General features: G+C 39.6%; 1 protein-coding gene across 3 annotated transcripts in view; it reads right to left on the bottom strand.

Moving 5' to 3' along the window:
• Positions 1–237: 237 nt before the first annotated feature.
• unm_hu7910 (un-named hu7910) overlaps positions 238–17914 on the bottom strand; it is a 41718-nt gene continuing 24041 nt past the window's right edge. For 2 of the 3 annotated variants that reach the window (XM_052092335.1, XM_052092342.1), the window contains exons 4-17: positions 15135–15191; positions 13279–13362; positions 12922–13065; positions 11251–11336; positions 11069–11155; positions 9522–9672; positions 5782–5918; positions 5579–5677; positions 5400–5489; positions 5184–5321; positions 4867–5002; positions 831–922; positions 600–733; positions 238–402 (exon numbers count right to left, since the gene is read on the bottom strand). In XM_052092335.1, coding sequence (XP_051948295.1) covers positions 252–402; positions 600–733; positions 831–922; positions 4867–5002; positions 5184–5321; positions 5400–5489; positions 5579–5677; positions 5782–5918; positions 9522–9672; positions 11069–11155; positions 11251–11336; positions 12922–13065; positions 13279–13362; positions 15135–15191 — 1586 coding nt within the window. In that variant the 3' untranslated portion in view covers positions 238–251. The remainder of the gene's footprint in view (positions 403–599; positions 734–830; positions 923–4866; positions 5003–5183; positions 5322–5399; positions 5490–5578; positions 5678–5781; positions 5919–9521; positions 9673–11068; positions 11156–11250; positions 11337–12921; positions 13066–13278; positions 13363–15134; positions 15192–17914) is intronic. The other variant, XM_052092350.1, reaches the window with a different exon arrangement.

Genomic DNA, 17914 nt, shown 5'->3' with positions numbered 1-17914 from the left:
TTTCAGACCACAGAAACAGAACTGAAGTTTCCATTCATAATGTTCTTCAAAAATCACTTCTAATCATCATAATGACCAAAAGATGATTCTGATACAAGCACATACAAATGAAAGTCATATCGCCTTGTGTTTAGTACCACAGGACAGCAATATAGATGGTTGTGGTTTCTGAAACCTGTAAAGGCTGCGAACATTAAATCAGTCACTCCGATTGGCTGCGGACCGTCTTTCTCTTTGATCGGACCATTGCTTTATATGGGTGACAGGTTCTGTCTCTGTAATTGGGTGAGTTGTGGGTGCCAGACGTCCACTATGAAGATGAGTCTGTAGCGTTCTGCCTCCTGCCAGACTTCATGCTCAAACGAGTCGTCAAATATTAACACCTTTCCTTCTTTCCATTCCCTGAAACAAAATTAACATTCATAGCACAAATTAACCATATTATAATTAAAGAGATGAAAATGTTATATCGGTTATTTTTATAAACAAAAAGCAAGAATGCATGTGTGCATGTGTCCATGTGTGCATGTGTGCATGCGTGTATGTGTGCATGTGTGCATGCGTGTATGTGTGCATGCGTGTTTCTGTGCTTAATTGACCTGGTTTGGTTTGTGCAGCGGATCTTGCAGCCCTTTGGAGGGATGATGAGGCCCAGATGCATGCGCAGTCGACAGTTAGTAGGACCCGTGTGGGGCCAAACATGAGTACCAGGCTGCATCACTGAAAACTTAATCTGAAAGAGAAAAATAATGTTTTCCTGTATCAAAATAATCCAACCGTTTACTGTCCAATAAAAGGCATGCATCTGATATAAAGGGACTGATATGTACCTGGCCTCTTTTACAGCTTGTAGACTCTGGGTAACGTTCTAGCAAAGCACAAGTTTTAGGCACACTCTGACACGAAGCAGCAACTTTTCGACCTGAGAACAAATAAACGTTGAGGTGTCTTACTTAGAGGGATAGTTCGCCTAAAAATGGCCATTCTCTCATCAGTTACTCACCCTCATGCCATCCCGGATGTCCGTGACTTACTTTCTTCTACAGAACACAAATCAAGATTTTCATAAGAATATGTCAACTGTGTAGGTCCATACAATGCAAGTGAATGGTGAACAGAACTTTGAAGATCCAAAAAGCACACAAAGGTAGCATACAAGTAATCCATACGACTCCAGTGGTTTAATCCATGTCTTCAGAAGCGATATGATAGGTGTGGGTGAGAATGCTTTTTAAATAATATCTATATTTTTTATGTTCCTTGTGGTTTCTTCACACATAATACAATTATTCAAGAGGTTACTTAGCGAAAGAGGTCTGCAAATGCAATGAAACTGGAAACCGACCCTACCCGATACCGTCAGATTTAAAGCCCGAACCCGAAATCGCTTGCTGTCTTCATCATTTCTTCTCCTAGCAAGTACTGTTGCAATAGGCTGTATTATCTGCTAGCATCGTAGGCAACATTCGTAGCAGTATTGTAACAGTAAACACACAGTTTTAACAAAACTGGGCAGAACAATTTTGAATAATTTTAAACAATGTAACAGGCACCTCTTTGCAGCCTGAACTTGTTCAGAACGTTGAATCTTTGTGACACCTGCACTAAAAACAATCTAGACGCAGCGAATGAAACGGATTGCAGGGGTCTGGACATGTATTTTGTTTCAACGTGAAGTTCTTTTTAACTTGATAGTGTTTAAAATGTGCCGGTCCTGCACAAGACATGATGCAACAGTTAAAGTCATTCGTTCAGCATGTGTTTAACATAGGAAAAAAAATTGTAAAACTGAGCAAATGCATGCAAAAACACGTTTGGTGTGAACGCCCCAAAACCCATCCGATTGTGCATGTCTGAGTGAGAGCACGTGCACGAAACAAGTTTGGTAGGCCTGTTTATTTTTATCATTATTAAAAGCCCAAATCCGAATTCTACTTGGAAAAAATGACCGAATCTGGCCTGTTTATTTTATCCATTAATTAAAAACCTGAACCTGAAATCCTACTTGAAAAGGATTTCAAACCCGTCAGGCCTGGGTCGGGTTGCACACCTCTACTTAGTGTTAAACGATGGCTTATTGTTAATTACAAGCACACTGATAAATGATTAGAAATAAATGGTTTACTTTCTGGGATTACTCCAGGATGCAATAATAAAAGATGTGCAAAACACATCTTTAATAGAAGAAATATTGTGAAACCTGCAGCATATTGTGAGTGATTCAGAAAGAGTTCGCTGTAAAATGTGTTGAACAAACAAGTAATCTCGCATTGTAGCAATCAGGCATGTCGATAAAAATACATTCAAGCCATTTATTCCCAACACTGGGATCCCTCGGAGCAGTTTCTTCACATCCAGGCACACAACAACAACTGATACTGACATCCTCACCATGCAGCATTAACTTGAGCCGTTTTCTCCCACCCGTACACCCAAATCCAATGACGCATGTTGTGGGCCGTGTACATGCAAATAAGCGATGTCTCCTGATGTCACAAATACACCGATTTCAAAACAAGATGTTTCAGCAGGGTGGTAAATATAAATGCTCTTTACAGACTGGGGAGGATTTTTGAGTTCTGAAAAACTTACAGGATGTTTTTATTTTATTCTCCATTTCATGGCCCCTTTAGGTCCTTTTTATACTATTAACTCTCCTCCCTGACCAGTACGTGCGATATGCATGAAGAATGCAAACAGTCAAAAAAATTAATAAATGTGAGTGGAAGGGAAAATTATATACTTATATATTGATATGTTTTTCACTCACACCTATCATATCGCTTCCGAAGACATGGATTTAACCACTGGAGGAATATGGATAACATTAATGTTTCCTTTATGTGATTTTTTTGGAGATACACATTTCTGGTCACCATTCACTTGCATTGTATGGACCTACAGAGCTGAGATATTCTTCTTAAAATCTTCATTTGTGTTCAGAAGAAAGAAAGTCATACACATCTGGGATGGCATGAGGGTGAGTAAAATGATGAGAGAATTTCCATGGGTGGGTGAATCTTCACAAGCTCCTTTGCTGTTGTTCTGGGATTGATTTGCACTTTTCACACCAAACTATGTTCATCTTTTGGAGAAAGATTGCGTCCCTTCCTGAGCGGTTAGATGGCTGCGTGGTCCCATGATGGTTATACTTGCATACTATTGTTTGTACCGATGAACGTGGTACTTTCAGGCTTTTGAAAATTGCTCCCAATGATGAACCAGAATTTAGTTTCGGAGATCTTTGCTGATTTCTTTCGATTTTTCCATGATGTCAAAGCAAAGAGGCGCTGAGTTTGAAGGTAGGCCTTAAAATGCTTCCACAGGTACCAGGGTATCTGCACATTTTTTAAGTGCAAATTTAAAGACTTTTAAGACCTTTTCAAAACATCTAAATGAAATAATTAAGACTATACCACGCCAAAAAAGATAAATACGACAACTTAAAACTGTTTTATGTAATAGTTTTTTTTTTTACTAACTTTAGCACACACATTGTGAACAACAGGTTAGACATGCAAACTGCTTAGATAAGCCAAGTCTTGTGTTTTGGAAGTGCAGTTCCCACTGTAGCAGCAAGGAGAAGACTGACTTACTGGAGCAAGCACCTTGAAACATTTAAAAAACGAAGCAATAAACGGCAAATAGTACCAGCTGAACAACAGGTCCAACTGTTTACTCTTTGTTGCGCTGTTCATGCTTTCGTCAAACATGATGACAAAGTTTCCCTGGTTAATCCGTGCCACAAGCTCCTTTTTCACATATGGAGCAATGCCAAATCGCGCAAGATACGCCGTCTTGTCTCTGCCACAACTAAACGCGCGCGCACACTCGGAGTCCGGGAACATCCCCTGGAAGACGGTGTGAATGTCATCGTTTGACGTGTAAGATTGGTGGCGGCTAACTGTGCGTAAAACCCAGAGCACTTCTGCCTTTAACGTGGCTGTGTTAGAGAACGCACTGAAGGCAGAGTTAGACGCACTGGAGGTAGACGCAATAAGCCAAACGTTACTAGTAGCAGGTGTACTTGTCTGAGCACTTGGTGACGGTGTTGTAAATATTTGAATAGGTAAACTACCCGACTGATCCGCAATGTAGCGCTTGTGTTTCTCACTTTTCGCGTGGGAATCTAGGGCTGTTTGACCCATTGTCCCCAACTGTATATTTTTCTTTGCGGAGATCACATCGGGCCTCCCTCAGTTTTCTTCAACCAACCCTTATATTTATCATCCTCCAACCACTTGTCGTTAAACTGACATTTGCCCATAATGTCACTAAGCGTTTCGCTAACTGGCTTACCAACTCTTTCTCCCGCTTTCTCCTGCTCGCGCCCGCGCCCACTCACTCTGCAACCACTACACTTCCTCCAGTAGCCTTCTAGTTCTACGGAATGCAGATGACACCCGCAAAGAACAAATGCTGCCCCTAAAGGTGCGCTGGTCACTTATAAAATTGCGGTTAAAAAAATACACGAAACCAGATGGAGACATTTCACTCGCTCGGTGAATTGGGAAATTGAATACCTCCCTTTCGAAAATTCAAGACATTCCAGACAATTTAAGACTTTTTTAGGCCTTAAAAACAGAAAGTTGTATTTAAGACTTTTTAAGGATCCGTGGGGACCCTGAGGTACACCTTCAATTCAGTACACCTCCAATCAGATGCTAATTGGCTTTACATAATTTTCTGGAATTTTCCAAGCAGCTTAAAAGCACAGTTAACTTAGTGTATGTAAACTTCTGACCCACTGGAATTGTGATATAGTCAATTAAAAGTGAAACAATCGGTCTGTAAAACTACTGCTGGAAAAATGAAGATGACTTCAACCAATGTGTGTGTAAACTTCTGACTTCAACTGAATGTTACCCTGCTGCCACAGTGTAAACTGGCCCCAGTCTCCTTTCTCTCTCAGATTCTCATCTTCTGGCAGGAACTGTCCGCTGCTGCTGTCCAACACCGATAATGCTTCATCTCTTATAGTCAACCAGTTATGCTCCAACATCTAGAAATGAATACAAAAACACACTAGAGGAAAGCAGAGCACATCCTTTGAAGTGTTCAGGATTAAATACAAGGTTAAGGTCATCCCTTGAATTTACTATTTCAAGGGGGCATTTTCGTTACAGGTTTCATAATATTCACTGAACACAGTTGAGGCATGCATAAAATCAAACAATCTTTACCTTGACCAAATCTGTATATCCCGTCTCTTTTGCTGTCCACCAGGGTTGAGCGCGGAGTCCTGGCACATTATACAGAGATCTCTGCCATACAGAAGCAAAGTGACCGCGCTGATGCCCGGCCTCATACCAGTCATACGCCTACATGCAAACACAAACCAATGACTTCCTTCAAGCACAAACTCATGCTAAATGATGATAACTTATATGCCATCTTACACTCGTGTCTCCCGTTCGCTGTAACGCATCCCCGAGATGAAAGTAAAATCTCCCGTCATCTGTGCCTGGTTCGCCAGACTCCAAACCCTCCTACACACACACACACACACACACACTGAAGTGCATGCATGTGGGTGGAAGTATATACATTTGTGTCCACGCATTAGAGGCATTATTACCCTCAGGTATGGTATGCTCTCTGCAATCTTGTTTTCAGATTTGAGAATGAACCCATAATGCACTTTGGCAAATCCATCATTTGGAGCAGCAGCTAAGACCTAGAGAGACAGAAAGTAGACATATAATAAGCAAGATAAATGTAGTGAGATGGTCATTATGTCCAGCTGACTATACATTATCCTTTACTTGATGAGCTTCTTACCTCCTCATAAATTCGTTTAGCGCTCTTGTTGTCCCCCATGAGAAGATGAGCCACTCCCAGATCATTCTTTACACTGACGTCTTCAGGGAAAATCTGAACTAGCTTCTCCAAAGTAGCTAAAGATCCCCTCGTACGACCTGCACAGATGCATGAGACTTAAGGCCCGTTCACACCAAATCCATGACGATTTGTGAGACAAACTTACAATGGAAGGTCTATTCACATCGAGCCCGTAAACAATTCAACGAAAACAGTTTTCATCCCTGTTCTATTGCATTCAGCTGTCAATGCTACAGATGTTAAAGACAATATTTTCCTAATTTGGCATAACATGATTCTGCAATTTGTTTGTCTACCAGAAAGATAGACAGATAAATAAACAGACTGACAGAATGACAGACAGAAAGACACACAGACAGATATTGAAAGAAAGAACAACAGACAGACAGAGAGAACTAAAAATAGATAAAAAGAACAACAGACAGACAGATAAAAACGACAAAGAACAACAGAATGACATACAGATAGAAAGATAGACAGAAACAACAACAGACAGAGAGTTAGAACAAATGACAGACAGATAGACAGAAAGAATGACAGACAGACAAAAAGATAGACCGATAAATAAACAGACCGACAGAATGACAGATAGATAGACAGACAGACAGAGAGTCTGACAGAAATATAAAAAGATAGATACAAATAACAACAGACAGGAAGAACGACAGAAAAAAGATAGACAGATCAATAAAAGAACAACAGACAGGCAGAGTTAGAACGAATGTACACAGACAGAACAACAGACAGACAGGCAGATAGACAGATAGAAAGAACAACAAATAGAAAGAATGAATGACAGACAGAAAGAACAGACAGACAGATAGACAAATGGACCGAGACAGACACAGACAGATAGATAGAACAACAGACAGACAGATAGAAAGAATGGCAAATAAAAAGAACAAATGACAGACAGATAGATTGACAGACAGACAAAAAGATAGACCGATAAATAAACAGACCGAGAATGATAGATAGATACACAGACAGACAGATAGATAAGAAAGAAAGAACAACAGACATACACAACGACAGACAGACAGAAACAACAACAGAAAGAGAGTTAGAACGAATGACAGACATAAAGAACAGACAGACAGATGGATAGACAGAAACAACAACAGACAGACAGAGTTAGAATGAATGTCAAACAGACAGAACAACAGACAGACAGAAAGAATGGCAGACAGACATATAGAAAGAACGACAAATAGAACGTAATGAATGACAGACAGAAAGAACTACAGATAGACAGACAAACAAATGGACCGAGACAGACAGCAAATAGGAAGAACGACAAATAGAAAGAACGAATGACAGACAGACAAAAAGATAGACGGATAAATAAACAGACCGACAGAATGACAGATAGACAAACTAATGGACTGAGACAGACAGATAGAACAACAGACATACACAATGACAGACAGACAGACAGATTGATAGAAATAACGACATAAAGAACAACAGACAAACAGTTAAGATAGACAGAAACAACAACAGACAGAGTTAGAACGAATGAAAGACAGACAGAACAACAGACAGACAGATAGACACAAAGAATGGCAGATAGACAGATAGATAGAATGACAAATAGAAAGAACGAATGACAGACAGACAAAAATAGACAGATGAATAAACAGACAGACAGAATGACAGACAGACCAAGACAGACACAGACAGACAGATAGATAGAACAAAAGACATACACAATGACAGACAGACCGATCGATAGACAGCTCGAAGGAATGAATGACAGACATAGAGAACAATAGACAGACAGATAGACAGAAAGAATGACAGACAGAGAGTTAGAACAAATGACAGACAGATAGACAGAAAGAATGACAGACAGACAAAAAGATAGACCGATAAATAAACAGACCGACAGAATGACAGATAGATAGACAGACAGACAGAGAGTCTGACAGAAAGATAAAAAGATAGATACAAATAACAACAGACAGGAAGAACGACAGAAAAAAGATAGACAGATCAATAAAAGAACAACAGACAGGCAGAGTTAGAACGAATGTACACAGACAGAACAACAGACAGACAGGCAGATAGACAGATAGAAAGAACAACAAATAGAAAGAATGAATGACAGACAGAAAGAACAGACAGACAGATAGACAAATGGACCAAGACAGACACAGACAGATAGATAGAACAACAGACAGACAGATAGAAAGAATGGCAAATAAAAAGAACAAATGACAGACAGATAGATTGACAGACAGACAAAAAGATAGACCGATAAATAAACAGACCGAGAATGATAGATAGATACACAGACAGACAGATAGATAAGAAAGAAAGAACAACAGACATACACAACGACAGACAGACAGAAACAACAACAGAAAGAGAGTTAGAACGAATGACAGACATAAAGAACAGACAGACAGATGGATAGACAGAAACAACAACAGACAGACAGAGTTAGAATGAATGTCAAACAGACAGAACAACAGACAGACAGAAAGAATGGCAGACAGACATATAGAAAGAACGACAAATAGAACGTAATGAATGATAGACAGAAAGAACTACAGATAGACAGACAAACAAATGGACCGAGACAGACAGCAAATAGAAAGAACGACAAATAGAAAGAACGAATGACAGACAGACAAAAAGATAGACGGATAAATAAACAGACCGACAGAATGACAGATAGACAAACTAATGGACTGAGACAGACAGATAGAACAACAGACATACACAATGACAGACAGACAGACAGATTGATAGAAATAGCGTACATAAAGAACAACAGACAAACAGTTAAGATAGACAGAAACAACAACAGACAGAGTTAGAACTAATGAAAGACAGACAGAACAACAGACAGACAGATAGACACAAAGAATGGCAGATAGACAGATAGATAGACACAAAGAATGGCAGATAGACAGATAGATAGAATGACAAATAGAAAGAACGAATGACAGACAGACAAAAATAGACAGATGAATAAACAGACAGACAGAATGACAGACAGACCAAGACAGACACAGACAGACAGATAGATAGAACAAAAGACATACACAATGACAGACAGACCGATCGATAGACAGCTCGAAGGAATGAATGACAGACATAGAGAACAATAGACAGACAGATAGACAGATAGAAAGAACAAATGACAGACAGACAAAAAAGACCGAGACAGACATACAGCTCGATAGAACGAATGACAGACATAAAGAACAACAGACAGACAGATTGATAGATAGACAGACAGATAGAAAGAATTAGAAATAAAAGGACAAATGACAGACAAAAAATAGACCGGCAGAATGACAGATAGATAGACGGACAAATAGGCAGAGACAGACGGACAGCTGGATAGAAAGAACGAAAGACAAGAGATAAGAGTTTTGAGTGACCCGTCTCAAGAGAGACAATGACATTGACTCAACCAATGCCGTTAGTCAGGGGCAGGCTATTGGTTTGTTCACTCAATGGCAGATGGGGGGCATAATGTTTCTTTTTGGTGGCAAGTATGGTAGATATTAAATACTAACATGCTTAACTTTAATACTTTAGGAAATCCCTAACCCACAGTATAGGCAACGGTAATAGTGATGCTTGCCTTAGCAACCACCACAACTTGGCTTATTTAAAGAACAATATAAGTCAACAGGAAGTCATTGAGATGTGTTTATATATACCCAAGAACTGTTGTCTGTCTGCACGTCTCTTTAATGTCGCTTTGATGAGGTCAGGTGGCGCGTCTGGGAGCTCAGCTGCTTCTTTATACGTATTCACAGCCTTCAAAAGCATGTCATTACTGCGCATTTTCTCAGCCATATCATCCTCTGCCTGCACACAAATGCACATTTCTCAGAAAAGCGTACTACTTAAAGACATTTAGTTATTTAATTTCTAATAATTATATATATATATATATATATATATATATATATATATATATATATATATATATATATATATATATAAAAAGCATTTAGCATCAACGCATTCCATGTTTTCGAAGGCCACTGGGTGTCTCTGATTCAGGGTAGGGTCGTGATGCTACACACCTGGCCCCTAATCAGGCAAATTTGCCCTCGAGAGGGATAAGGGCCGACCGAAGATGGCGGACCGACAGAGAGAGAGATTTACGGACAGCTTTTGTTTTATTTATATTCTCAAGCCGGTTCTCGCCTCTTCCTTTCCATTAACCCCTTTACACTGGTGCCGAAATCTGGGAACGAGAAAGGATGCACCGTTGTAAAGTCCTCGCCACTCCCATCCACCCCAACGGAGCAGCTGCGGCCATCTGCCGGGGGACGGAGGAGCCCGGCCGCCTGAGAGCGGAGGTACGGCCGCCAACTGCGAAGGAAGAACGGGCTCCAAACCGACCGCCTGGAGCAGTCAGGGATGCTGGCAGCGGCGGAGGAGACCCCTACCAGCCGCTGAAACGGGGAGGGGTTCCTGGCCAACCGCCTGGAGCGGGAGAACCGCTGCCAGGGGCGCGGGAGACCCCTTCTGTTTCCCGAGAACGCGAGGGGCGTTCCGTCTGCCAGGGGCTGGAAGACTGCCTCCGATCCACCCGGGGAGGCGCGGCTGTCGTCCATTAGAGGGTGGAGGAATGGCCGAGGACCAAGCTGCGGCATATTGGAGAACCGGCGAGAAAGTGTTTTTTTTCCCTCTCTCGTCCACTGCCGCTCCGTGTTGGCCTTTTCTCTTTTTTTTAAATGTTTTGTTAATTTGGCACAATCGCCATTACGGCGTAGTTACCAAAACATTTTTGTTTCCTTCCCCTGGTGTTAAGTGTCTTGCTCAAGGACACAATGGTGGTGGCAGTGGGGATCGTACCAGCGACCTTCTGATTAACAGCTTTAGCCCACTACGCCACCACCACTCCAGACGGGGCAGAAGAAAGAAGGAGGGGGGGTGTACGTCATGCCGGGCGGGGCTCCCCGGCCTGAGAGAGCGAGGGAGGAATGTGGCAGGAAAGGGGCCGGGTCGTGATGCTACACACCCAGCCCCTAATCAGGCTATTGGTGGGATAAGGGCCCACCGAAAATGGCAGTGCAACAGAGAGAGAGATTTACAGACAGCTGTCCGACACCTGTGCGTGTTTGTCTTTTTGTTTAAGTTTCGTATGCATGATTAGTGAATGAGACTTGATGTTTGTTACTAAAGTCAAATGATGAGAGTGTGAGCAGTTTTGGATTTAAACAGTAATGTTAACTTTCATTAGTTGTGTTACCTGGGCTTTGCCATAGCGAGATCTGGGACTATGTGGGAATTTCTGGACAAGAGCTTCAAAAGCATGAAGAGATTCCTCTATTTTTCCCTGGGAACAAAACAGGTATTCATTTTTACTGCTAAATTTCATGAAAAACAACTAAGTCCTCATTTTTTCTTCCAATAGTATACACATGCTTTTACCTTTTTACGCAATTTCTCAGCGGCGTTGATCTCCGATTTGATTGTTTTGTCAAATTTATTAAGAAGTTTAGGTTTCTTCTTTTTGGCTGTAAAGAATTCATCACAAAATGAGGCTTTCGTTTAAAACTAGGGCTGGGTATTGATACAGATTTCCAGATTTGATTAGCTTCACAAGCTCTTGATTCGATTCTGATTAAATATCGATTCATTTAAGAAAATGTATGTTATGATTTCCATTTTGATTACAAATTAAATAAATTCTCTCCCACATAATCCTGTTAATTATTCAGGGGACCTTCTAATTAGATTCATTACAAAATATGAATTTTACAAATTACATTTGATTTGTTTTTCATCATTTTAGTCACATTTCAGCTATATTTTTTATGTACAAATCCATGTATCAACTATCAATAAATCTGATATTATATTGCATATGTAATATTTTATTACACCTAATTTGGTTTAATGCATAATTTATACTATTTTAAAGTATTTGATTAGTAAAACATGCAACAAAAAAATAAAAAAATAAAATCGGTACTGTCTCTTTAAGAAAACCAGCAATTTTATAAAGAGCGCCTGTAAATGAGCAAATATTAACAAGAGAGGATTCGAATGGCTTCTTCATCCATGCGTATACTATTTTAAAAGTATTTGATTTGTAAAAAATGCCAAAACAAAAAAAAAAAAATCGGTACTGTCTCTTTAAGAAACCCCGCGGTTTTATAAAGAGCGCCTGTAAATGAGCAAATATTAATAAGAGAGGACTCGAATGGCTTCTTCATCCATGCGTATACTATTTTAAAGTATTTGATTTGTAAAAAATGGCAAAACATTTTTTTGGTACTGTCTCTTTAAGAAACCCAGCGGTTTTATAAAGAGCGCCTGTAAATGAGCAAATATTAACAAGAGAGGACTCGAATGGCTTCTTCATCCATGCGTATACTATTTTGAAGTATTTGATTAGTAAAACATGCAACAACAAATTTATCGGTACTGTCTCTTTAAGAAAACCAGCGGTTTTATAAAGAGCGCCTGTAAACGAGCAAATATTAACAAGAGAGGACTCGAATGGCTTCTTCATCCATGCGTATACTATTTTAAAGTATTTGATTACTAGAACATGCCAAAAAGAAAATCGGTACTGTCTCTTTAAGAAAACCAGCGGTTTTATAAAGAGCGCCTGTAAACGAGCAAATATTAACAAGAGAGGACTCGAATGGCTTCTTCATCCATGCGATTTGTCATGGATCATTCGTGATTAGATTTGAATGTTTATTTTTTGTTGTTTAATTCAATGATAAATGGATTGGGTGGATCTCATCTTTGGACAACCAAACTTTTACTCTTAACATGCAGTAAAGGATGCAGAACTTCTTTACCAATACGCTACTCAATCACTGGTGAGTGAAATCTGAACATTTATGAGCTAGTGGCTAATCACGGACATGTTTAGTTGCATAGTATGTAACGTGGTCTCACGTGCGACTGATTTACTCGCATTGTAGAGAGTTGCGCATAGGGTCAAAGATCAATCTTTGGATTTAAGAATCAATGAAGATTGCGATGCGTCAAAAAATCTATACTTTTACCCAGCCCTACAGCAACATCTAAAACTACTTTTATAAATCAATAAACAGCACTGATAGCAAGCTGAACATACGGCACCTTCTGGTTCTGTTTTAGACTCTGGTGTGGGTTCCTCTGATAACTCGCTTGTCTCAAGAGTGGACGGTGGTTCAGACGCAGGTTGAGCTGCAGGTGTCTCTGGTTGAATCTGTATTGGAGGTGTAGATTCTCCTGTTGTGGACTCTAATGTGTGCTCAACATTGAGAGAAGACACAGGTGAAGAGTGTGGTAAGTCTTTGAAGGACACATATTTTGTATTATCATCAATATTTACAATTATAGTTCAATAAAAATCCTCTGCAAAATGACAAATTAGTAAATCAGCGATTTGTGCCCTTCATGGTAAGTTTAAGTGCAAGTTTAAAAATGTAAACAATAACCTTCTTAACATCTTACCTTCATTACCTGACATGAAACTAGTCTCCGGTTCCTTTTCACTCTCTGTCGTTGGACTCTTCGCTTTTTCTTCTTTTGATGAACCTGAAAAAAGTAAATGGCCATACAGTACATGACCATCTCTTCAATACATCTTTTACGGATCATACATTTATCGTTCTCTACAAAATTAACAGATGTTGCAGACACATTTATGAACGCTATTTACATATAGAATAACTTCTATTCCCACTTCATGTCACATTACAGTTTGTGTGTAATATGAGCCAGTCAGGTGACGTGAAGTGAATCAGCTCTTCCTGATCGCTTGTATTACTGCTACACTTCTTAAGCTCGGAAATAACTTTAAACGGCTTTAAACGAACAACTTCAGCATTACAGCTCATCACAGCTGAGAGACACAACAGGCTGATTAATGACACAATGGGTGCTGTTTAAAATGGCGGAGGACATTGCGGTTTCTATAGTGATCGACTCTTAAGCATCGGCTACTGCGAAATAGAGAGGAATACCCCCGCTTGGATGCTATTTTTCCACTGAGAAAGCTGATCTTCAGAAAGCTGACAGCATCTCTGCTTGGGAGTGGCAACAGATGATCACACATGCTCCATCTCTCTGTCTCTCTCTCTCTAACACTCACTCACACACACACACACGCACGCACGCGCTCACACACGCGCACGCAGGCACACTATCACGCACGCAATCACGCACACGCTCACGCATGCACGCACGCACGCTCTCACGCTGTCACGTACGCTCTCACGCACACACTCACGCAAGCACACTACAATGTATGTGTTCACTGAACTGTTTTTTAAGCAATATCACACTCGCAATCGTGCTATATGGCCCTATATCAGCACTGCTGTGATTTCAGCCGCAGGCCGAGTGCTGTAGATAATCACAACAGTGCTGATGTAGGGCCATATAGCACGATTGCCAGTGTGATATTGCTTAAATGTATATATATATATTATATCTCGCACTTAATCGTTTCAAAAACCAGACCAGACGGTCTAGCATTTGCTGGCCACGCACAACAATGAGCCTTGGGCGCCCATGACCCTGTCACTGGTTCACCGGTTGTCCTTCTTTGGACCTCTTTTGGTAGGTACAAACTACTGTATTCCGGGAACACCCCACAAGACCTTCCGTTCTGGAGATGCTCTGACCCAGTCATCAAGCCATCACAATTCAAAGTCAAAGTCACTCTGATCCGTAAGCTTGACCATCTTTTCTGCTTCCAACACATGAAATACAAGAACTGACTGTTCACTTGCTGCCTAATATATCCCACCCCTTGACAGGTGCTACAAGATAATCGATATTATTCACTTCACCTGTTAGTGTTGTTAATGTTGTGACTGATCAGAGTATATTTGTTTACTCAGGTTGCCTTTTTTATCTTATATCTTGTTTGAAGATCTAAAACTATTTAGTATGAAAAATACTAGAAGAAATCAGGAAGGGGGCAAAAACTTTTTCACAGCACTGTACTTATTCATGTGATTCTCTAATCAGACAATCGTGTGGCAGCAGTGCAATGCATGAAGTCAAAACCGATACACTACATTCATTTGGTTTTCTTTCTTATCGGCCATAAAACAGACAGCATTTGGTATTATCCGTCAATTAAAATATATATATTTTATTTTTAAATCGGTAAATGACAGAGAATTTCTCAGTTTTCATGCAACATCATTATCCCAATAATAAATAAATATTAATTGCAAACCTTATTTTAAGTGTTCATATTTAAGCATTTGAGTAAATATATTAGAAGTTTTTCAGAAAGTGAGGTTCATTGGTTTGTCGCAGCCTGAAGAATCTTCATGTTTTCATGGTTTCCTTACCCGCTTCATCCAAAGACTGCTCTGTTGATGCCACCATAACCGGCTTCTCAGTCATTCCTGCGTGAATGTTGTTTAAAATCAGACACATTCACAGAAACAAACCATACCTGCTCAGAACTGTAACAAACAATCTCACACAAGGACAAAGGGAAATCTAATGAACTGCCAACTGCTTATTATGCAGTATAACGACTACTATTCTTTAAAAAGCAGTATAGGAAACAGCATGCAAACAATTAACTGTTAAGCAACGGTAGTAAGTAATTTGGGTATACAGGAAAATACTGTATGGAGCATACTTACAAGTAGAGCAGCAGAGGTATGTAGTATGCTATTCTAACTCCCAAGAGTCTTTTTTCTTTTAAAGACTAGCCTTTTTCTAACTTGTCTCAAGAATAAGTTACATCACCCACTCAAAAATGAATGAAATATTCAACCTAATCTCATAGAGAATGTTACTATAACTAGATTTTTGCAAACTGAGTTTTAAGTGCCATGTTCTACCTTTTGCTGCAGTTTCCTGGTGAAATGAACACTAGAGGATTACAACAAATGTGTGTTTTATTCACTTTCACACAAATTATGGGTACTTTATAAACACATATTTTTCACTCTATTATATCACTCCCATATTTTTGACCGATATATCGGTATCGACCGATATTAGCCTTTCACCGATATATCCGTACCGGCTGATCTTTGCCTTTCACGATATATCAGTATCGACCGATATTAGCCTTTCACCGATATATCAGTATCGACCGATATTAGCCTTTCACCGATATATCAGTATCGACCGATATTAGCCTTTCACCGATATATCCGTACCGGCTGATCTTTGCCTTTCACGATATATCAGTATCGACCGATATTAGCCTTTCACCGATATATCAGTATCGACCGATATTAGCCTTTCACCGATATATCAGTATCGACCGATATTAGCCTTTCACTCGATATATCAGTACCGACCGATCTTAGCCTTTCGTCGATATACCCGTACCGGCCGATCTTGCCTTTCGCCAATATATCCGTACCGGCCGATCTTAGCCTTTCGCCGATATATCAGTATCGACCGATATTAGCCTTTCGCCGATATATCGGTACCGACCGATCTTAGCCTTTCACCGATATATCCGTACCGGCCGATCTTAGCCTTTCACCGATATATCAGTATCGACCGATATTAGCCTTTCACCGATGTATCGACTGATCTTAGCTTTTCGGCGATATATCGGTATTGGCCAATATTAGCCTTTAACCAATATATAGGTATCGGCGTATATTTTACCGATATGAAAAAAAAAAATTCTGAAAATATTATGCAGAAAACAATGCTTTAGAATTGGTGTCATTACGTAGTTTGTCCAGCAGAGTGCGCTCCGACTCCATTGTTTACAGAGCTGACTCTATGAGCTGACGGTGGCTCTGTGGACAGGGCAGAATTATGCGGTACAGAGTTAAGCGGTGTCTTCGCGGTAAATTGCTAACTAGTTTGTGAAATACATACTGGAAAGTTAATAAACGATGACCCCATCATTTTCCCTTTTCAATATAACTAATACAACGTTAACCCTGTCCCTGACAACCATGTCACTCATGTCTGTTTGCTGTTAGTAGCTATAGTTTGTCAGTGCAGTCAGTAATGTAGCAGATTGAAAGGTAAACATCAGAGCATCTTTTTGCAGCTCAGCAGACAACAGCGCGCGGTGGTGGATTATGTCTGTCGAGTGTTGATTTCATGCAAATGCTTACCTATTTGGTGAGACGCAATGCTGGTCCATCTTTTACTCTCCGTGAAAACAAGCTTATAGCTAACTAGCTAACCATGTAGCTATTTTCATTGCTTGCAGCTGAGTGGAAGCTAATGTGTAAACATGTATTCACCCAACAGTTTTGTTCAGGCTTCACAGTTTGGTGAAGAAACAGTTACCTTGATACTTCATCAAAAACATTTCCAAAACCAACCACATGAACACAGATGATAAATCATTTCAATTAATACTATATGAATATCTATAAATGTCTTGACACATATGCAGACTGTTTGTCAGGTTATAAATGATAATACAAATATATATATATATATATATATATATATATATATATATATATATATATATATATATATATACACTGTTCAAAATTAAAGTAATGTGACACTTTCTGAAACATGTTGATGGTTAAATGTACTGAACTACTCCTGTGTGAGCTTGAGGGGAACCAGTTAATTTAAGGAAATACTAAAACTGGGGCAGAAAATCGATGTCTAGCAGGATTTGTTTGAAGATGCCACTTGGTTTGATAGTTTATCTTATGCGTTATATTTTTAAGTGTGGCTTAAGTGTCCAAAGGGACCACTTTTCCTACAAGAACTAGCATATATATATATATATAAACTGTAAATCACTTTACACAACAGTCAACCACTAAAAAACTAAGGATAAAGGTCTCACTACACTGGATAAAACAAACCCAATGAATACAAACAAATTAGCAACTAAGAGTTGAAAGAACATTGGTACAAATTAGCAGTTTTTCTCATTTGCATATTTGTTGAAAGTTGTGTGAATTATATAAAGAATAACATTCATAATCTGATACAGTTTAAGTCAGAAGTTGACATACACTTAGGTTGAAGTCATTAAAACATATTTTTTTAACCACTCCACAGATTTCATATTGGTAAACTATAGTTTGGGCAAGTCGTTTAGGACATCAACTTTGTGCATGACAAGAGTAATTTTTCCAGCAACTGTTTACAGACCGATTGTTTTACT

The sequence above is a fragment of the Xyrauchen texanus genome, chromosome 2 (assembly GCF_025860055.1).
Source record: "Xyrauchen texanus isolate HMW12.3.18 chromosome 2, RBS_HiC_50CHRs, whole genome shotgun sequence".
Lineage (NCBI taxonomy): Eukaryota > Metazoa > Chordata > Actinopteri > Cypriniformes > Catostomidae > Xyrauchen > Xyrauchen texanus.
Note: the sequence above shows the minus strand (reverse complement) of the source record. Positions and strands in the feature narration are given on the sequence as shown.